The sequence below is a fragment of the Oncorhynchus keta genome, chromosome 33 (genome assembly GCF_023373465.1).
Source record: "Oncorhynchus keta strain PuntledgeMale-10-30-2019 chromosome 33, Oket_V2, whole genome shotgun sequence".
Classification (NCBI taxonomy): Eukaryota; Metazoa; Chordata; class Actinopteri; order Salmoniformes; family Salmonidae; genus Oncorhynchus; species Oncorhynchus keta.
The window spans coordinates 21598999-21622235 of NC_068453.1; the positions used below are offsets into that span (position 1 = coordinate 21598999).

General features: G+C 43.4%; 2 protein-coding genes across 2 annotated transcripts in view; one reads left to right on the forward strand and one right to left on the reverse strand.

Moving 5' to 3' along the window:
* The first annotated feature begins 1753 nt into the window (after positions 1-1753).
* Positions 1754-10974, forward strand: LOC118366384 (platelet glycoprotein 4). Its single transcript, XM_035749008.2, has 12 exons — positions 1754-1969; positions 2261-2421; positions 2798-2945; positions 5350-5496; positions 5895-5986; positions 6764-6813; positions 7029-7098; positions 7634-7818; positions 8475-8593; positions 8859-8932; positions 9031-9085; positions 9697-10974. The coding sequence occupies exons 1-12, from the start codon at positions 1847-1849 to the stop codon at positions 9865-9867; spliced, it is 1395 nt and encodes a 464-aa protein (XP_035604901.1). The 5' UTR covers positions 1754-1846; the 3' UTR covers positions 9868-10974.
* Positions 10975-11630: 656 nt separating this feature from the next.
* The window catches only part of LOC118365989 (semaphorin-3C-like), a 48522-nt gene continuing 36915 nt past the window's right edge, over positions 11631-23237 (reverse strand). Inside the window, exons 11-18 of the mRNA XM_052492442.1 lie at positions 20945-21089; positions 20420-20642; positions 19165-19253; positions 18467-18508; positions 18079-18236; positions 16374-16441; positions 15322-15452; positions 11631-14153 (exon numbers count right to left, since the gene is read on the reverse strand). Coding sequence (XP_052348402.1) covers positions 13719-14153; positions 15322-15452; positions 16374-16441; positions 18079-18236; positions 18467-18508; positions 19165-19253; positions 20420-20642; positions 20945-21089 — 1291 coding nt within the window. The 3' untranslated portion in view covers positions 11631-13718. The remainder of the gene's footprint in view (positions 14154-15321; positions 15453-16373; positions 16442-18078; positions 18237-18466; positions 18509-19164; positions 19254-20419; positions 20643-20944; positions 21090-23237) is intronic.

The window sequence follows — 23237 nt, forward strand, 5'->3', positions numbered from 1 at the left end:
GAGGGTGTGAGTTGGAAGCATATGTTACAGTGATATCAATTTAAAAAATGAAACTTGGCCATGAGCAGGATCCTTTTCACTTACTAATACACTGGAGCCTTCAGTGGCCTCTCATTTAAACTGCACAGGATCATGCTGGTGGCCATCTGGTGGAGAATGCAAGTGAAGAGAACATAGTGATGAATACTCATTTGAAGCTCTGAACCCCTGAGTTCTTTAATAGCTCAACAGGTTAGTGCTGGAGATCAAGCCAACTCCAACACAGGTTTGAATGCTGTTAGATCACTGCCAAGTCAAAAAAAACATGCAGACATTTTTCCAGCCAAAGATAGGAGTCACAAAAATGAAGCCAAGCTCTGTAGACGAAGGATCCAACAGGTGGACTGTAGTGTAATAACACACAATTACACATAGCTGTGGCAGGCTGTTGTGGTGATGGTGTCATTCTGAAGTATCTTAATGTGTGAAAGACAGTCATTTCAACCAAAATTTTACTGACAGTAGTTATGTTGAATGCACATGCTCTTTGGAATCACACATAAGCTTTATTTATGTTTGGCCCTGGTTTGTGCACCCGTTTTAGGGATTCTTCAGGTGGAGTTTGATGCCCCCCTGAGAATTAAATGCATTTAAATAAAAATGTACAATTTAGCAGACGCTCTTATACAGAGTGACTTACAGGAGCAATTAGGGTTTAGTGCCTTACTCAAGGGTACATCAACAGATTTTGAATTTAGTCAGCTCATGGATTCAAACCAGAAACCTTTTGGTTACTGGCCCAACTCACTTAACCACTAGGCTACCTGGTGCCCGTAAAGGGGAAGAGCAGGGTGTGGCAGGTCAGGAGGGCAGAGGAGGCTGGTGGGAGGCGTCATAGGAGGATGGACTAATTGTAATGGCTGGAATGGAATATATGGAACAGTATCAAACATATGGAAGCCATTACAATGAGCCCATCCTCCTATATGTCCTCCCACCAGCTTCCTCTGGGTCAGGGTGGTTAGTAAAGTAGAGATATGGATGTGGGACTGAGGGTCACCTGGAGGGAAGAGGTGGAACCTATTAACTCTAAGATAACAACACCTGAAAAGCGCATGTCAGTGTGGTACTGCAATAATAAATACACTTGTTCAACAAAAGTTGTAGGTCTGTATTTGCAACAACAGGGGGCATATTTGTGACACAGAATCTCCCACATACTGAATGACCTGACATTTGACCAGAACCGAGGGAGAAGATAACTCCAATATCACTCAAATTTATGGCTGTCATAAACATGGTTTGCCATAATCATATAATCAAGATTAAGCTTCTCCTTCTTCGTTATCAGCATGGGATTAATAAAGCTCTGCAAATTCCATTGAAAACATACAGTTGTGGATATATTCTCTGAAAAGTACCCAATTTGTCTCCTCCGACCCACCTCCAACAGTGACCATCTCATCTCTTCCTCTAAGCAGGGGGAGACTATATAGCAACCCACATCCCACCAGGAAATAACATTAGAATAGAATATCCAGTTAACATGATATACAGAGACCTGTCTGTATTTATAGGTACAGAAATTACAGTTCCTCTCAGAGCATCTCCTTCCTTCTTGACTAATCCTCAGTTAAGCAGAGCTCTAATCAGCTGTCATATAGTGTAGTGATATCTGTAGGTCAGGAGTCATCATCACCCAACCTTCAACCCCCAACATTATTATATACCTCTTATCAGTAGGTGGCCTGGTTTAGGACCAGCTACATCTGTCTGTACTTGTCCTTCAGTCTCAGTCTCTCGGTCTCTCCTCTGGCACAGCTGCTGCTGGGACCTACATACACCACAGACAGAAACACACACCACCATGGGTTGCTGGAACAAGCTGTGTGGGCTAAAGGCTGGAATTGGGGCTGGAATTGCAGTGGCCATATTAGGTATAATCCTTATCCCCGTGGGGAACAATATCATCCGTGAGACTGTTACAAAGGTGAGTGTCAGCTGGCTAGAAATGTAACCATTGTGGATTTCTTAGAGGTCCATTTTGGGAAAAGGGGTTTGCTGCTAGCAAGAAAGGGACATGAGAGTAGATTCTAAATAGTAAGTGGAAGAAACATCTTCATTTGTTCAATCTCTTACATTGCTATGTCCCAGGTCATATTTTCCAAATGCATCTAAAATGTTGACAGCCACTTTGGTCATAACTTAAATAAATGAGTGCTGCTTTACTTAAAACCAGGGCACCGTGTAGAAAGAGTTCATGTCTGTCTGGTGAATGCAGGAATCGGTCATCGAGCCTGGAACCACAGCCTGGGACAACTGGGTGTCTGCAGACGCACCTGTGTACAGACAGTTCTGGCTCTTTGACGTGCAGAACCCACAGGACGTAGTGGAGAATGGGTCAAAGCCCAAATTGGTGGAGAAAGGGCCCTACACATACAAGTAGGTCCCTACTCACTCAGATGCCTCTAAAATATCAACAAAATTATATATATACTGATAATATAATGATGTATATACGATGTGTATACGATGTGCATCATCTCTGTTAGGTGATTTCAATGCTGTATAGAGGAAGAAAACCTATGGTGTTCATCACTTTGTATTCTGAATAGAATTGGATGACTTTGAATGATAAATTGCTCTTTAATATCTACAATTAATATAGATGAAGACAAAACACCTATAGTTTAATAAATCTAATCTAGAATCCAATTTAATATGATATAATGTACGAGAGATTAAAAGTCACTGGGTGAGAAAGCAGGAGACGAAATTGTGGGTGACACTCTTTCGTGTGTCTCGCTCTAACCATCAGGACGCGGTACCTGCCCAAAGAGAACATCACGGCCAACCCAGAGGACTACACCATCTCCTTCCTGCTCCCTGCGGGGGCCATATTTGAGCCCTCCATGTCTGTGGGGTCTGAGGATGACAGTGTCACCTCCCTCAACCTAGCTGTGGCTGTAAGTGGGTGACAGCTCATAAGCTTGTGATGGCTCTCTACCTGTCTGAGTGGATGTTGTGTATTCCACCTCTGGCACAGGTTACTTTCCTGGAGTAGAGAAAAAGGACAATAAGGAGAGCTGGGGTTGAAGGGAACCAGGTGTCTGGATTGTACGAGCACAACATAAGTTATGGGGCCCTAGCCTTCACTGTTTTTACAAACCACCATTTATTTAGTTGTGAGTCTGGCTGTGGTGGTCTCACAACACTCCAGTGTTATTGTGAATGTTTGGTTTGAAGTGAACATGTACAGTGCCTTCACAAATGATTCAGACCTCTTGACTTTTTCCACATTTTGTTACTTTTGTTACTTTACTTTGTTACATATTATTCTAATATGGATTCAATCGTTTCCCCCTCATCAATCTACACACAATACCCCATAATGACAAAGCAAAAACAGGCTTTTAGAAATTGAAATATCACATTTACATGCACTACCGTTCAAAGGTTTGGGGTCACTTTGATATGTCTTTGTTTTTGAAAGGAAAAACACATTTTTTTGTCGATTAAAATAACATCAAATTGATCAGAAATTTGATGGTTAATGTTGTAAATGACTATTATAGCTGGAAACAGCAGATTTTTTAAATGAAATTTCTACACAGGCATACAGAGGCCCATTATCAGCAACCATCACTTCTGTTCCAATGGCACGTTGTGTTAGCTAATCCAAGTTGATCATTTTTTAAAACATGTATCCAATTAGTAGTTACAGTCTTGTCTCATTGCTGCAACTCCCGTACGGACTCAGGAGAGGCGAAGGTCAAGAGCCATGCATCCTCCGAAACACAACCCAACCAAGCCGCACTGCTTCTTGACACAATACACATCCAACCCGGAAGCCAGCCGCACCAATGTGTAGGAGGAAACACCTGGTCAGCATGCACTGTGCCCGACCCGCCACAGGAGTCGCTAGTGCGCGATGAGACAAGGATATCCCTGCCGGCTAAACCCTCCCTAACCCGGACGACGCTGGGCTGATTGTGTGCCGCCCCATGGGCCTCCCGGTCACGGCCGACTGCGACAGAGCCTGGGATCTAACCCAGAATCTCTGGTGGCACAGCTAGCACTGCAATGCCGTGCCTTAGACCACTGCGCCACCAGGGAGGCCCAAGTTTATCATTTTCAAAGGCTAATTGATCATTAGAAAACCCTTTTGCAAATATGTTACCACAGCAGAAATCTGTTGTTCTGATTAAAGAAGCAATAAAACTGACCTTCTAGTTGAGTATCTGGAGCATCAACATTTGCGGGTTCGATTATAGGCTCAAAATGGCCAGAAATAAAAACCTTTCTTCTGAAACTCGTCAGTCTATTCTTGTTCTGAGAAATGAAGGCTATTCCATGCGATAAATTGCCAAGAAACTGAAGATCTCGTACAACACTGTGTACTGCTCCCTTCACAGAACAGCGCAAACTGGCTCTAACCAGAATAGAAAGAGGAGTGGGAGGCCCCAGTGCACAACTGAGCAAGAGGGACAAGTACATTAGAGTGTCTAGTTTGAGGAACAGACGCCTCACAAGTCCTCAACTGGCAGCTTCCTTAAATAGTACCCACAAAACACCAGTCTCTACGTCAACAGTGAAGAGGCCACTCCGGGATGCTGGACTTGATTGGGGGAGTGTGGCAGAGATGGTTGTTTTTCTACCATGTTCTCTCATCCCCACAGAGGAACTCTAGAGCTCTGTCAGAGTGACCATCGAAAATCTCTGTCAGAGTGACCATCGGAGAAAAAAAGGATGATCAATGGAAACATGATGCACCTGAGCTCAGTTTCGAGTCTCAGCAAAGGGTATGAATACTTATGTAAATCATGTATTTCTGTTTTTTATATGCAATACATTTGCAAATTAAAACCTGTTTTTGCTTTGTCATTATGAGGTATCGTGTGTAGATTGCTGAGGATTTTCTATATTTAATCCATTTTAGAATAAGGCTGTAACCTAACAAAATGTGGAAAAAGTCAAGTGGTCTGACTCCTTTCCTGGAGGCACTGTAGATAACAAATTGGGACTTTTGTATCCTATATGTTCAAGGATCTATAAGGTTAGCCACCGTGCTTCTACACCTGCATTGCTTGCTGTTTGGGGTTTTAGGCTGGGTTTCTGTACAGCACTTTGAGATATCAGCTGATGTACGAAGGGCTATATAAATACATGTGATTTGATTTGATTTGAATACAACCGTTTGTAGGACACAGCCCTCTCTCGCACGTCACCTTATCAGTCATAAAACGTTGCTGTTGTAATCTTCTAGCTATGAGCCAGGGAAGCAGTAATATGCATGTGTGTTGACATTATGTAATGTATTCGTTTTGAATAATGGAAATGCGACTTCATTTTTCTTCTCCTTCCTTTCAGGGTGGGTACAAGTTGTTTCCCCCATGGATACTGGAAGCTGCAATAAAGTTAAACAATGTCTCCCTCTTCCAGCGACGGACAGTGAGGGAAATACTCTGGGGTTACAAAGACCCCATTCTGAAAGGGACACTGGGCCTCTTTTTTCCTGTAAGCTCACCAGCATATCAGTTTCATACACCAGCATATCATTTTCATACACCTTCCCTTTATAGAATAATACAAATCCTTTATTTTCACACACCTTCCCTACATAGAATAATACAAATCCTTTATTTTCACACACCTTCCCTACATAGAATAATACAAATCCTTTATTTTCACACACCTTCCCTACATAGAATAATACAAATCCTTTATTTTCACACACCTTCCCTACATAGAATAATACAAATCCTTTATTTCGTTTTATATGTACATTATTTTAAAATAATTACCAATTTAGATTATTTAGGTAGACAGTCACTGAAAATGTAAGAATAACTTAATGAAATGTAATGTTGTGTAGCTACCTAACTGTTCTATGGTGTGATGTGCTCTTTCCTCAGTACAACGGCACCTATGATGGGCCATACAGTGTCTTCACAGGCAAGGATGACATCTCTAAAGTGTCTACCATTGACAGCTGGCAGGGGGAAAAGTGAGTCTATCTTGAGCCTCCACATACTGAAGTTGATGGAGAGTTGTTGTGAGGGTTGAATCCAAATAGTGCAATGAGTGCACGCTAACCTTCCCCCCATATCATAACAGGGACCCATGATGGAATTCTCTTACCGTTTTTCTGTTACCGGATGTAAATCCACTTCACCTACTGTAATATCAATAAACAAAATACAAAATAAATATACCGTAATTCTGTTAGATTTTTTTTTGCATCTGCACAGTTCTAGTAAATTGTTCAAAGTAGTCCTTGTGCACTGAGTTGGTTATTAAACTTTGAAATCAATGCTTTTTGTTTGGCGTACATTTTAAAGTGTAACATCTGAGTCTGTTACCGTTACCGTAGGGTCCATATTGTCAATTCAGTCTAATGACATCATGGATTTGCAGCATCATCTGTAGAATTCTCCTTGCAAACCACGTAAAACCACAGGTCTTTGGTGATGGTAGGCAGGCGCGGACTGGCTATCTGGTATTTTGGGCAAATGCCAGATGGGTTGGTCCATTTGTAGCCCAGTGGGCTTGTCTAACTAGTTTTTGTGTTGCCCCAAATAATTATCTGGCTAATAATGGGGGCCTCAAAGAAACAAAATAGGCCTGTGTGGGGGCCTCAAGGGGAAAAAAAATAGGCTGGTGTGTTTGAAATGCCAAGGCCAATTTATTGTCGCAGTCCGCCCCTGAATGTAAGTCGTTTTTGTCTGGGTCCTATTACCCAATAACTGGTGGTTTTACTGATGAGTCCATTTCTCTCTAATAGGAAGGTGTCTTTCTGGAACAACACATACTGTGACATGATCAACGGCACAGGTACAGTCACCCAAACACCCAGGCAGCAGACAACTTGCATTGCATCCCTGTCTTGTTGAATGACATTTACTCTATCATCACACAACCAAAACATTTAAAAATGTGTAAGAAATGAATTAAGAACACTGGAGAATCATTACTCAGTCATCTTATACTCCCATGGTTAATATATTAAATTCTATGTGCTTTACCTTTGTTCTGACTATTTTCATCAGATGGCTCGTCATTCTCTCCCTTCCTGGACAAGAAGAAGCCTCTGTACTTCTTCTCCCCTGACATCAGCAGGTGGAGTGATCTGTTCTTCATTTACCTATTGGGGTGGATAGTAATGTTCAGATCTCATGTAGACTGTGGTGTTATGGTAAACAAAGACAAGTGGAGATGATAACTGATTTAGGTTTTGCAGTGGCCCCAATTTCTATCAGCTTTAATCCTGTTCACTGCCGTCATACAGCCAATAGAAATGTACTACTTGTTTATCACACCCCTTAAAGTCTGGAAGGAACTCTTCACTATGTCCATTGGCCTAATATTCACAGACACTGTAGTCAGATCTGGGGCCATATGCAATGAGCATCTCAGAGTAGTGCTGATCTAGGATCCCCCCTCCATGCAATCTTATTCATTCATCTAAAAGGCTGAACTGATCCTCAATCAGCACTCCTACTCTGAGGAGCTTTATACATACATTAGGGCCCCTGATCCTTTATTCCCATCCTCACTTTTGAGGATGCCTTTCTAATCATGACCACAAGAGGTCAGGCCCCAGCAAAAACAAAGAGCCTTGTCTCCTAAAAGCACTGTTCTTCAATGTCTTCAGGTCTGTGTCAGCTGAGTATGAGAGGAGCCTGGACCTGAAGGGGATCGAGGTGTACCGGTTCAAACTGCCCCCGCTCACCCTAGCCTCCCCTGCAGTCAACCCAGACAACCAGTGCTTCTGCACGGACTACGTGGTCACTAAGAACTGCACATTGGCCGGAGTCCTGGACATCAGCTCCTCTCGTGGTGAGGGACACGGGCAACAGTCACTAACTGGTTCCTGCACTGCTGGACATCAGCAGATAAAAATCATATTATGATCTAATGATCTATTAGCACAGTATGAATGGCACAGAAGTCTGATAAATTCATATTTTTGTCATGGCAGACGCTCTTATCCAGAGAGACTTACAGGAGCAATAAAGGGTTAATAGCAACTAGCATTTACTGCAGTTCCATTGGACTACAAGCAGGTCCCAGAGTTTTTCCTGGTCAGGGAAAAATTGTGGGTTCTACACACAGACTTGTTGCACCCTCGACAACTACTGTGATTATTATTATTTGACCATGCTGGTCATTTATGAACATTTGAACATCTTGGCAATGTTCTGTTATAATGTCCACCCAGCACAGCCAGAAGAGGACTGGCCACCCCTCAGAGCCTGGTTTCTCTCTTGGTTTCTTCCTAGGTTTTGGTCTTTCTAGGGAGTTTTTCCTAGCCACCGTGCTTCTACACCTGCATTGCTTGCTGTTTGGGGTTTTAGGCTGGGTTTCTGTACAGCACTTTGAGATATCAGCTGATGTAAGAAGGGCTATATAAATACATTTGATTTGATACTGTATGCATGTACTGTGCACAGTAACAGGTGATCAAAGTGTCCATCTTTGATATTCTCAACCAGGACAACCAGTCTACATCTCCCTGCCTCACTTCCTGCATGGTAGTCCATACCTGGTTGAAGATGTGGAGGGCCTTGGTCCTCATGAGGAGCATCACGTCACGTTCCTGGATGTGGAACCGGTGAGAGCCCTGCGTCCATTCACCTTTCACCTCTGACCTCTAGGATATGTCAAAGGACCTTCCCAACTATGCAGTCATCTGTGAATACGCCCCCCAAAAAGTCGTAGCACACATCTTGTGCTGTTCTCTCAATAAGCGACATCATTTTGCTCTCGCATCTATTTAGATTTTGACAGCTCATGATTGTCTGTTGCTGGGGTGTACAGTACAGTAGGCCTAACTGCTGTGGGAATAAATGTGTTTGGTGTTTGTTTGTTTCTGTCAGACAACAGGGTTCAGTCTGAGGTTCGCTAAGAGACTGCAGGTGAACATGATGTACGGCCCCTCCAAGATCATCACGTAGGTTTAATGTCTTGGTCTATTATTTTCCCGTACTTTACTATTGTATGTACAGCCACTCATCCAAGGACATCTCTCTCTCATTACATATTCTCCAGGGTGTTAAAGAAAGTGAAGGACTACACCATACTCCCTATAGTTTGGCTAAACGAGGTAAGTCATTTGAGCTGTACTTCAAAAATATATATATATTTCACCTTTATTTAACCAGGTAGGCTCATTTGCAACTGCGACCTGGCCAAGATAAAGCATAGACATTCGACACATGCAACAACACAGAGTTACACATGGAATAAACAAAACATAGTCAATAATACAGTAGAACAAAAGAAAACAAAAAGTCTATATACAGTGAGTGCAAATGAGGTAAGATAAGGGAGTTAAGGCAATAAATAGGCCATGGTGGCGAAGTAATTACAATATAGCAATTAAACACTGGAATGGTAGATGTGCAGAAGATGAATGTGCAAGTAGAGATACTGGGGTGCAAAGGAACAAGATAAATAAATAAATACAGTATGGGGATGAGGTAGGTAGATAGATGGGCTGTTTACAGATGGGCTCTGTACAGGTGCAGTGATCTGTGAGCTGCTCTGACAGCTGGTGCTTAATGCTGGTGAGGGAGATGTGAGTCTTACTGCTGCCAGGTCTTTCTTATAAAGCTTTAACTTGCCTTTGTTATTGCATATTTCCAACGTATTTCCTGAGTTTATAACCTCTCGTTTCTGTACATGCTATACCTCAACGACGGTCTGTTTCTACAGACGGCATCCCTGGATGACGAGACAGCGGACAGTTTTAAGAAGGAGCTGTTATCTCGTGTTGACATGCTGGAGACGGTGCAGTTCACGCTGATAGGCTTAGGGTCAGCAGCCTTGGTACTCTGCACAGTGGCACATTGTTTGGTAAGCAGAAACAACAACAAGCTTGTGTGAGAGGGACAATGCTGCTGGACAACAGAGGAACAGCGGGGGTACAAGGATATCAGTGTGCTGTAACTTGTCACTTTTAATATCACGCACGTTCTTAATTTCAGTGTTATTTACGATGTGAACATTCTTGCTCTTTTACATAGCGAGGATATATTGTAGACATTGTGTGAGTCAGAAAGTACTTTTTTTGTACAAATTCTTATAAATTGTTCTTTCATGTTGTTGTAATTTGATTTGCACACACCTCCCTGCTAGACTTTGGTCAGGGATCTTGAAAGCTAGAATATACAGCAGGTTGAAATTGCTATGACATTAATGTAGCGAACATTCATGACTCCAATAAAAAGAAATCAAGCTGATTCAAATGTATTCAACTTAATCTCGGCTCACACTGAAGTTGAGCCATGAATATCAATGGAGGCAGGAACGGGGAGGAAGTGAAGTTATTTTATGATACCCTGCTTCTCAAGGGGTCTTAAGTAGGGTTATGACACGGCATGAGTCTAGCAAAACTGGCCCACATCCCCATGGGAAGTAACCAGCTTAGGTTCTCTCATTGCTGGAACAAACCGCTCTATTGTACATTTGAAGCCAATTTATTTAGTTTCCCTTTCACCTCATGTGGCCCGTAAATCAAAGTGAGAGTGAAAACACCCCCATACAGATGATTATTCTGTGGTTTCTGCATGGCACTCGGGTTTGTTTGGTGAGAAATCACTTTTTTTTGCCCTGCAGGAAACCTCTCTTACTTTTAGGGGGTTTTAAATGACCATTTGCAAAATTCCCGGGGCTCTTTGATACTTCTGTCTACTCTAGAGAGTACAGTAACAGTGGAAAGTGATATTGAAGGAGACATCTCTCGCCTTCTCTGCACCAGTTCACTCTGTAAGGAAGCCATTTTCTTTCTAAACCATATTTTCTAAGATGTGTGACTGTTTGTAAATGAATATTAAATACCGAGTATGAATCTACAAATGGACACGAACCAATATTCAATGCTAGTTCTAACAACAGCTACTGATATCTTCATTGAAATATTCTGAAGGAAAGTAGGCCAATTTGTAAAATGTTTAAACTTGTGGGTACCTAATAAATCACATTGTAAGTCTAGTCAGCTTCACTTGGAGTCATTACATTGTTTACCAGAATTCTTACCCGTTTTCCATATCCACCCCATTTGCATGGGCAGCTTCTTCCTACCCATAATTCCTCAGAAGTGACCCCTGACCTTTTTCTCAGTATTAATGCCGTGTTCACGTGCTAGTCGGAACTAGGAAACTTACATTTTCGACTTGCTAAATGGTTGTAGTTATTATACACGGGACAACCAGTTAGCAAGATGGAAATTTCAGAGTTCCGACTAGCACATGAACATGGCAAATATCTAGCCAATAGAACAGTAATGTGATTGTTTTCAGTCATCATACAATTTCATATGTGGAGGCTGCTGTGGGGAGGATGGCTTATAATAATGGCTGGAATGGAGTCAATGAAATGGCATCAGACACATGGAAACCATGTGTTTGATGAGTTTGATACCGTTCCACCTATTCTGCTCTAGCCATTACCACGAGACCGTTCTCCCCAATTAAGGTGGCACCAACCTCATATGAATTTCATACATTCAATAAATCAATGTAATTCCTAAGCGTGACTGTAAACAGTGAAAGTGTATCACATCTGAAGAGATACGGAATGATCCTGTTGTTCGTCTCCTGTCAGATTCATCTCTGACTACTTACAGCCTAAATGTAGGAAATTCAAAGTAGTTTCTAAATGCATTTATTCAGGCTGTCATTACATTAATAAATAGAAATACACCAGTTTTATGATGACATGGAAATGACATTGAACATTCACCATGGCGACACTTCTTTGTTAAAAGTTTGAATCGATCTCAAAACTTAAACGAGTCGTCAGTCTAGAGATTTATGTTATTTTGTCAAAATGAAAATAGTATCTCTACGATTTGCAGATACGGTCGAGAATATCTGATGAAATATGTTAAATTATATACACTAGGGTCACATTCAAAAGCGCAGATCCACAAAAACTGGACACAATGACATAAGTTATAACGATGAAAATATAGAATGAAAAACACTGTACACATAACAACCACGAATACATCTACACAGACTATACTTCTGAGACAAACAGGAAAGGGCTATTCACACTATATTAACAGAGAGCGCCAATCTGACCATCTCACAAACTGTGAATTAAATGCATTGTTCAAAAATGATTAGAATGATATTCAAGTTAAATGGTCATCATGGTTATTTTTGATCGTGTCTGTCTTGCTGTACGTGACATTAAAACTCGGTAAGGAGATGAAATATATCTCATCAAATCATGGATCAAGAAAATGCAAACCCCAAAATCAGGAGTGTACATGTACCTGAATACAAAAGCTAGGATGTGCATCACTGCTATACTCCCTCAGTATAAAACCAATCCAGCGATGTATTGCAAATAGCCACAAAGTTTAGATGGATTTTATATACATGAACATGCCTATGTGCTGACGACAGTATCGTACACTATCAAAGAGATCATGGAGAGATGCTTGTGCAGTATGGCACAATGTCCCGTACCATTTAAGAACATAAATGTTCCAATGTAACGTGAATAAATACAGGAAAGAAGACAGAATGTAAGGATGCTGTGACCTAACATTTTACATGACCTTTGACCTATTCAACGTGATGTTTAGAAAATGACTGAGTAAGGATTGCGAACATTTCGGGTTCACTAAATTGTGCAGAATTCCTCCCAACAAAGGTTCTTTGCTCACACAGCGCTACGTGTTCTAGTGTAACGGTACTGTCCATATGGGTGGCAGCTGAGCTGGAGGTGTACTTTGGCCTAGCCACTATGTTTTCATTTCCAAGGCTGGAATATTTTTATTGGGACCACTTACTATGGACAATATGCCCTTTGTATAGACAGTGCTGCCATTTTATCTGGTGTTAGGAGGGATAGAGTTCCTCCATAGAGACAAAGCTACAATGTGAACATAGAAACGGGTCATACAATGATGGATTTGTTTTGATCTCGATGATAACCCTGTCGTTTTGTCAAATGTGAAACTGTAATAGGTGGTAGTTGTAAACAGTGTTCATGTGGAGGAATATGATATGAATATGAGTCAAGGTTCAGTTGCAGAGCAGAGTGTAAACAGCTAGGGTGCTCCCTATAAAACATCCCTCTTGGATATGCAATGATAATACGCCAATGATTTCCCTACTCAAATCACAATCTTCACCATCTGTAACCCCAGGTTTGTTCTCCTTGGACCAGACATCCATTCATATTAAGCCATTTCATGCTGCCTGATAAAGTTCCCCATTCTGTAAATGTCTATACTGCAAAATACTACATTAATGCTATCAGACCATTGCCTACTGTATAGCGTGACTACAGTATACATGTGTGGCAAGTATTATCATACAACTACGTGAGCAACAGTGAATGCAGTAAGTCATCCTGTGTATGTAGCCTATGACACCTGAACCCGATGCCTAAATCCACACATCTCTATGTGTCCTGATCCAGGGTCAGGATTTACACCTCTGTCTAAATGGCGAGTGTGACAGGGTGTGAGGTGTGCATGTATATCACAGTAATCTGGTCAGCGTACCTCATGCATATAAGACTACAGACAGCCCCAGGCAGGGTGAGTTCCACTCTCTCCTTGTAAACCTATAGTAGCTAGAGCTGGGGAAGTGTTCAGTTCAAGTCCATTGCCTCTGGGCAGGGCGGGAGCTCGGGGGTTGTGTGTGTGTGGCCAGGTGTGTGTGTTCATGTATACCCGCCTCTCCACAGCCCTGTTAACCCCTTGTCTCCCCCAGTCAGACATCATCAGGCAGTTCCAGGTGGTTTCTGCGGTTGCGGCTCTTCCTGAGGTCTAGCAGGGGCTTGAGCTTGGCCATGTCTCCCCGGAGAGGAGGCCCTCCCCTCGGCCCCTTCTGCTGCCTGGCCCCTTGCAGACTCTGGAGCTGCTTTCTCTCCTTACAGTACTGCTGTACGGCCAGGCTTTCTGCAGGGCTGAAGGCTGAGAGCAGGGCCTTGGGGTGCAGGGTGCTGGCCCAGGCCCAGGGAGACTGCTGCTTGTCCGTCAGCACTGACACCATGGCCTCACTCAGGACACGCAGGCGGAGCTTGGCCACGGTGCGCTTGAAGGTGTTCTCCGTGGCCAGGCAATAGTACAGGCCCTGGTCTGACAGCTGGACGGAGCGGATGAGCAGGCCGTGGTCAGTGGCGACCACACGGTCACCCAGCTTCACCTGGAAGGGATGAAAGAGAGGTGTCAGTAGTCTTAATTGTCCTATAGCATAACACATTATCCCACAGCATGATCTGTAGTCAAGTAAATCAAGCAAAGACACGTCAACTTCAAGTGGCACTCCAGTCTCCTGTTCAGCTCATTTAACACTGGATTTACTTCATGTAAAGCACATCTCAATAGGTGGTCCTGGTATGTCATGACATAGCACAAGGAAGGGGGAGGGCTTTCCTCTTTTATTCTCTATTGTTCCTCAAGCAAGGGGGGAGGCCCATGACATCGCCACTTCCCATCAGCCATTAATGTCCTGCTCCTTGAAATTTGCAGTTGTGTCTAAAAAACACAATTTTGCTGAAAACAAACATTTTTTTACCCTCTAGTGTGTCCTTTACTGTATCAATACTGGGGATATCGCTTTTCAACTGTAAAAGGTCAAAAATCACTGGAGGAAGTCTTTAAACAGTTCACCTGGAATACTCATTCTCATAGAATCTCTGATATAAGTATTATTCATGAGCTACAAAGAGTGAAATCTGTAAAAGATGTGAATCCTTATAAGAGCAGGTTCTCTTTGCACAGCCCCGTATAATTTCTCATGGCCTGATGGGCAGCAGGAAGTCTCAGAGGGTGTCAGTAATGTGAAATGTTTCCCCCGTTGAGAATAGACTCATTAGTTAGGTCCCATATCACATGTGACCTACAGTATATCACTACTCATTATCTTGTTACACAGCCAATAAATACTTTACAACGTCATCCGAGGCATGACGTGATAGTGGTCTGATATTACTTCAAACACGTCGTCACAATCTAAGGATTGTGTTCAAATGCTTTGTTCTAGTTCCAACCAGATCAAGGCATTCAACACAATTATTCGACACAATCATTCGATTGTAACGACGTGTTTGATAATGTAATCGACCACCAACAGCATTTGTACTCAGTCTGTCCCGTGTGTTACTGACTGAGGAAAAACGATACCCCCTCAAGCCTCCTTCACGTCATGGGATTCCATATTTGCTTAAAAAGTCATTGATTTGCAAGAAACTGGAGTCGGAATTAAGCCAATTGAGCCAGCTCTGATGTTGAACCCATAGAATGAATCATTCCATTTCTGTGGTTCAACCCAACTTCTCAATTAACCCTGACTCGCGAAGGTGTTGTCTGACCTCTTTCCTCCTGTCATTGTCTCTGTGGATGAGCCAGCGGACGGAGGCCTGAGGGGACTTAGGAAGACACTCGAGGAAGGTGGTGTTGTTCTTCACTCCATACTGGGTCATCTCCACCGCGTTCCTGTACGCTGAAACAAGAGCGTTTCACACACATCAACTCACTGAGACATAAACCATACAGTTGTATGAAGTAGGTCCCAAGAGTCAGGGTCAAAAGTTGACCTGAGGGTTAGTGACACCTGCAGTACAACCAAACCCTCCTAGTCACAAGGGGGTGAATCCTAACTTCCACTGAAGTCTAATTTTCACGTAGTCGCCCATTGGTTTCAATGTACTAAAGAAATTTGAAGTTAAGATTATCCCCCAAGTATGCTTGTTTGTTAGATTGCATCCATTTAACTGACAGCATTGTCATCTGATGTTTGTGTGCCAGCCAACTAGCTCATCCCCATGCTGGATGGATGACAGGGTATAGACTAATTAGCACCAGTGACCATATGGTTTAGTCCCATGACATATGTTCATTCACACAGACTTATACTAGAATGTAGCACTATGGAGACCGTAGCGCCTCCCCTTGTTGGACAGCTTGCCGACAGCTGATTGAGTGAATCATCTGTGTATAGTCTGTCTGCTCACTAACACACACACACACACACACACACACACACACACACACACACACACACACACACACACACACACACACACACACACACACACACACACACACACACACACACACACACACACACACACACACACACACACACACACTCTCTCTCTCTCAAGGGGACAATACAGTAAAACACTATGCACCTGCTGCTGAACCACGAAAGGGCCTGAACTCAAATGACCCATAAACCAACAGAATCTATGTTAGACCCGTTTAGAGTAAAATGAGTACAGCTGGGATAGACCAGCCACAGAGCAAATGAGTCGAGGAAATCAGATAAATGGATTAGCATACCAATGCCCTCTGTTGGCCAATTCAACAGAGCTGTGGGTTTCTCAGGCATTGGGCACACGTTGGCTGGATGTTGTCATACCTTTCAGGTTGAATCCTCTGCACTGAGTCAGTGGGTTGCCATGGATGATGTCCTGTCTTCTGCTCCTTCTGTGTAGAAACCATAACCATCCAGAAATATTTCCAATGCCACAATACAGTCCCGTATATATGTTATGTACTGTGAAATGGCATAAACATTGAATCCTGTCAAATATATTGTATATCTAGTTTAATTGCCTACACAAACACAAAGCCCAGTAGCTTAGAAACACGGTTATACCAACCCTCCAGCCCATTATGAAAATCTCTAAAATCCCATAATATCAACAGTGAGGAAGGACCACTGAGCCAGACACAGCGGTGTGAGGAACATTTGACAATGTTATTCCACTGTATGGTTCAGTCGCTTCCCATCCAACAGCTACAGGGAGAGAGAGCTTAAACAGCAGACACATTTCCAGCAGGTTTTCTGAGGAGTAAAAGGACAGAGCCTCTGTTCCCTAACCAAGCTAAACTTGAACTGCGGGTGACTGCAATGGCAGCTGAACAGCCGGTGAGGAGGGAAACCAGAGGGGGGACTGTTCAAAGTAGAACAGTATCACTCACTGCTACAGCTGTGTTATGGTTGGATCAATTCAATAATACATGGTGTATACCAAACATTATGAACACCTTCCTAATATTGAGCTGGATGAGCTGGATGTCCTTTGGGTGGTGGACCATTCTTGTAAGAACCGACGCTGATGATGAGAAGCAGGTACGGAGAGTGAACGTTTAATCAAGCACAGACGAGGAGCAGGACAGGAACAGCGTCAGAAAAGGGGGAACAAAACGAAATGACGACAATAATGCTGAAGCAGGGAACAACCTGGGAACAGACAGATATAGGGGATGAAATGAAAGCAGATGATTGAGTCCAGGTGAGTCCAATGAATCACTGATGCACGCGATGAGGTAAAGGAGTGTGTAGTGCTGGGCAGCCTGGCGCCTTCGAGCGCCAGAGAGGGAGAGCGGGAGCAGGCTTGACAATTATTTATACACACAGGAAACTGTTGAGCGTGAAAACCCCATTTGTGTTGACGCTTTTGACACAAACCGGTGCTCCTGACACTTACTACCATACCCCGTTCAAAGGCACTTAATTATGTTGTCTTGCACATTCACCCTCTGAATGGTACACATACACAATCCACGTCTCAATTGCCTCAAGGCTTAAATATCCTTCTTGAACCTGTCTCCTCCCCTTCATCTACACTGATTGAAGTGGATTTAACAAGTGACATCAATAATGGATCATAGCCTTCACCTGGATTCACCAGGTCAGTCGGTCATGGATGTTTTCTATAGTGTATGTTATCATTATGTCCTGCAGATATATTGTATAACCAGCCTAATACATTGCCTTATGCCAGTGGAATAACCTAGCTATGTAATTACAGTAACATCAGTGTATCGTTAGCTCAAACCTTTTGGTATTTTGGGGAAAACCAAACAAACTATTAAGAGCTGTATAATGACTCATTCCCCATGAATAACACCTAAGCTATGTGAAGAGTTGCCCTATACTGTAACCCTTAACAACCTGGGTCCTCAGCACCAATGTTTTACGGGTAAAATCAGACTGCACCATAGAGTGGAATAACACCGTAAAATGGTAATTGTGCCGCTCAGTTTGCTTCAGAGCGCTCCTTTCTCACAGCTGGTATTGTACTGTTGATGTTGACCCAGAGTCTGTAGTACCGTACCTCTTGCCAGTGGGGTAGAAGCGGGAGCAGCTCAGGCCGTCCCAGGCACAGTAGGGGTCTCTGGCCAGGCAGCAGTCGGCGCAGGCTGAGCCGTAGGCATTGCAACGGTGCAGAGACACTTGGGACACGCCGTGCTCTGAACTTACGTACAGCTGTTGCTGCGAGGCCAAACAGTTCAAATGTCAACCACACTGTTTGTTTTAACAAGTGGAAGCGTGACTTAACTAAGTTAAGATCACGGACAATTATGGCTTATTATCGTGCTTTCCGGCTGAGTCACAATTTTAATGCAGAAAATAAACTATTGCACTAGGCGATAGCAATGAGCTAATCAGAAGCATTTTGAAACAATATGGAGATACATTAAGCACTGGTTGCACATACTTACTTTTTTGGAAGATATTCTCAAGTTTGTCACTGGAGCTTGGTTCTGGGAAGAGAGAAACATGCCACAATGTCAATAATATTATGTAACAAATGTTGTGACCCTATCTCATAAAAGTAATGGACCATAATAACTTTCTTATCTTATCATATTACATAAGACTGTAGGTGTGTTTGAGCTAGTCCTTGTTGCACACCGTGAATCTTAGGAAATTCATTTGATCCTTTACATTCTGTGGAGGGATATTTTAATCAACGCTCTCACTCGTTCATCACACACTCAGGTTATCTTGCATCCTATTGAATACCCTGTAACCTTCCACCGCGAGGCACTAGTAGGAACACTATGTGAGATCTCCATGACACGTCAAACTACACTAGTGGGAGACTGGGAGACCGGTGTCGTCCAGGTGCAGAGAGAGATTAGCTTGGTTGGGCCTTGATCACATGGATGACTTGCTTTGTTTATCAGGCTGAGATAAAACAGAGCGTGTGAGGGTTGGTATGGGTGACTGCCATCGCCCTCTAATGTCAGTATGCTTCCCATCAGTCTTGTGTGGTGGTCTAGTGGCCGGGTCATCACTCTCCTGAATGCCCCTCCCTTAGGAGTACAGTCTGCAACCCCTTGTGAAGACGCCAAGAGCTCCTATTCTGTCTGCATTTGATGTCTGTCTGTCTGTGTTTGAGAGAGAGAATTCAAACCTTAAACACTTCCAGCTCTTCCAGTATCAAATCCTGGTCCAGGGAGCGGTTTGTGGGGAGAGCGATGACCTTTTGCACTGTCCCTTTGTCTGAGGACACACACACACACACACACACACACACACACACACACACACACACACACACACACACACACACACACACACACACACACACACACACACACACACACACACACACACACACACACACACACACACACACACACACACACACACATTTTGATTAGATTTTTAGACAAAATACTTTACAATTGAAATACATTTAAAAACATGAACATGTAGTGTGTGTGTGCATCTATCGGTTCCATGTACATGTCAGAGAATGGAGACAGTTCGCGAGCAGAGGGAGGAGAGAGGAGAGTTACAGCAAGATCTCCTGAAACAAAGCCTCCACCTCTCCGCCCTGCAGTCTGACATTACTGGCATGTGTTCAGGAATCTTGGAGGATTGGAAGACTGATAAACATAAACAGCTGTGAGTGAGAGAAAGGAGAGAGGCTCCCTGGGATGCAAGACATACAGCCAGCTCCACACTCCCCTCTGTGTTGCTCAGACCTTTCCTCTTCCTCTTCCTCCTCTTCCTCCACCCAGTGGGCTGCATCGCCCTCCTACACGTCTGTTTGTCTCTGTTGCAGCTCATTATAGTGCAGTTATTGTTCTATTCACTGAAGAGTGAGACAGACTACTTATCTTGAGTTCATATCCCCTCTGTAATCATTTGCCTATGAAATGCCTGTGTTATGGCATTAGAGAGCAGAGATAGATTATTACAATATAGAATATAATGGAATTAAGTGGGTTATGTATAATGAGGGCATTGTGGTGGCGCCACCCCCTGGTGACAGAGAGAACAGGTCATTTAGGCTGTCATGCTGGGGCCTGGAGATCTGTTAGCATCCGTAGCCAACATGGATGCTCCATCATGGACGATGTCACACTCTTTACGAAGCATCCCACTCATGTAACCCACCGCATTAGTCAGAGCTCTTTAAAGTGCAACTCTGATGGTTATTGAACACAAGTGGCGAGACGAGGAATATGAGAATGTTAGTCTGAAGGAGAGATTCTGAACAGGCTTCCTGAACAGGCATCCTGAACAGCTACTTAGGTGCTGATGTAGGCGATGTACAGGCCCTGTGCTGCTCCTAGCCTGTGGTGTGTGTATGTTGTGTGGTGGGACTGGGTGCTAGTTGTCTCTAACAGATCAATAAGGATGTATTGTTCAGTACAAACCTGTGCCCAGGAAGAGGACCTGGTAGTGGCCATCTGCGGCGGTCACCTGGTCCACAGCGATGGAGGTGTACTTGTAGTCAGCTTGCGTTCTGACCACCAGGGGCCTCCTGCCAACGGGGTAGATAGAATTGAACATGACCGGGTGGTTCCTGACAAACGTCACCACGTCGTCAGGGAACTCCTTGGTGCTCTGAATGTGAGGGGTGAAGGCTCCGCCTGGACACTGGAGGGAGAGAATCAAGGGGGGAAGGAGAGAGCAAGAGAGAGAGATTTGTTATAGAGGTGACTAAATCCCTACCACTCAGCTCTGTGACAAAGGTACATAAAGGAAAAGCCTACCCCTGACTCTGAACTCTGCTATCCTCATGCTCATTGCATAGTGTTTCTCTGACATGGTTTCCTCAACCACATTGATAGACACAGTAGATACACAGTAGATACTGTGTAGGAGAACATCAAGGAACATTTGCATTGGAGCTCTTGTCTTATTTTGAGTTCAATACAGATATAAGATCCTAAACTCACAGTTCCAGGCCGGGGGTAGGGGATCCGTCCCTGGTACGCCACCCACTGAAAGTTTGGCCCATCCCTATGCGCGAACGGCCCGTTGAAGACTGTCAAGATGTCTGCCATGTTGTAGACACACACGGCCGAGCCCTTAAACACTGAGCTGTGGGAAACGACACACACACATTCTGGCGGTCAGTGTGATGTGAACTGACATCCCAGAAGCCCCCAGATCCACCCAGTTAAAACATCACAGTCCTTTAAACCCTGCTGTTCATAGGATATCCAAGCCATCAAATCCGGGTGAAGCTTACTGCCACACGACTCCGCTCTACCCAACTTGCCCCTCTTCCACCATTCTTGCTCCATTCCCAGAAGGTTATGAGGATATGATGTGGTTTGGACCGGAACCTAAAAACCACATGACCATGAGTAATACAGAGAGAGCCTTTGTACAGCGAGCGAAACAGAGGAGAAAGTCTGAAGGAGCAAGAGGAAGAAACACATTGTGCTGATAGGAATGACAAAGTTGCCTGCAGACCTGGAGACTACAGACTGTGTTGGCTATAGAGAGAGAGAGAGAGAGAGAGACATGAAGAGACAACATTGCATAGAGACTACAGACTATGTCGGCTAGAGAGAGAGATATGAATGACAACATTGCATAGAGACTACAGACTGTGTTGGCTATAGAGAGAGAGAGAGAGAGCGAGGTATGAATGACAACATTGCATAGAGACTACAGACTGTGTTGGCTAGAGAGAGAGAGAGAGAGAGAGAGAGAGAGAGAGGTATGAATGACAACATTGCATAGAGACTAGAGACTGTGTTGGCTAGAGAGAGAGAGAGATATGAATGACAATATTGCATAGAGTCTACAGACTGTGTTGGCTAGAGAGAGAGACATATGAATGACAACATTGCATAGAGACTACAGACTGTGTTGGCTAGAGAGAGAGAGATATGAATAACAACATTGCATAGAGACTACAGACTGTGTTGGCTAGAGAGAGAGAGACATATGAATGACAAGATTGCATAGAGACTACAGACTGTGTTGAGAGAGAGAGAGAGAGAGAGAGAGAGAGAGAGAGAGAGAGAGAGAGAGATATGAATGACAATTTTGCATAGAGACTACAGACTGTGTTGGCTAGAGAGAGAGAGAGATATGAATGACAACATTGCATAGAGACTAGAGACTGTGTTGGCAAGAGAGAGAGAAAGAGAGAGAGAGAGAGAGAGAGATATGAATGACAATATTGCATATAGACTACAGACTGTGTTGGCTAGAGAGAGAGAGAGAGAGATATGAATGACAACGTTGAATAGAGTCTACAGACTGTGTTGCTAGAGAGAGAGATATATGAATGACAACATTGCATAGAGACTACAGACTGTGTTGGCTTTTGAGAGAGAGATATGAATGACAACATTGCATAGATACTACAGACTGTGTTGGCTAGAGAGAGAGAGAGAGAGATATGAATGACAACATTGCATAGAGACTACAGACTGTGCTGGCTAGAGAGAGAGAGAAATATATGAATGACAACATTGCATAGAGACCACAGACTGTGCTGGCTAGAGAGAGAGAAAGATATGAATGACAACATTGCATAGAGACTACAGACTGTGCTGGCTAGAGAGAGAGAGAAAGATATGAATGACAACATTGCATAGAGACTACAGACTGTGCTGGCTAGAGAGAGAGAAAGATATGAATGACAACATTGCATAGAGACTACAGACTGTGCTGGCTAGAGAGAGAGAGAGAGAGAGATATGAATGACAACATTGCATAGAGACTACAGACTGTGCTGGCTAGAGAGAGAGAGAAAGATATGAATGACAACATTGCATAGAGACTACAGACTGTGCTGGCTAGAGAGAGAGAGAGAGATATGAATGACAACATTGCATAGAGACTACAGACTGTGCTGGCTAGAGAGAGAGAGAGATATGAATGACAACATTGCATAGAGACTACAGACTGTGTTGGCTAGAGAGAGAGATATGAATGACAACATTGCATAGAGACTACAGACTGTGTTGGCTATAGAGAGAGATATGAATGACAATATTGCATAGAGACTACAGACTGTGTTGGCTATAGAGAGAGAGAGAGAGAGAGAGAGAGAGAGAGAGAGAGGTATGAATGACAACATTGCATAGAGACTACAGACTGTGTTGGCTATAGAGAGAGAGAGAGAGAGGTATGAATGACAACATTGCATAGAGACTAGAGACTGTGTTGGCTAGAGAGAGAGAGAGATATGAATGACAACATTGCATAGAGACTACAGACTGTGTT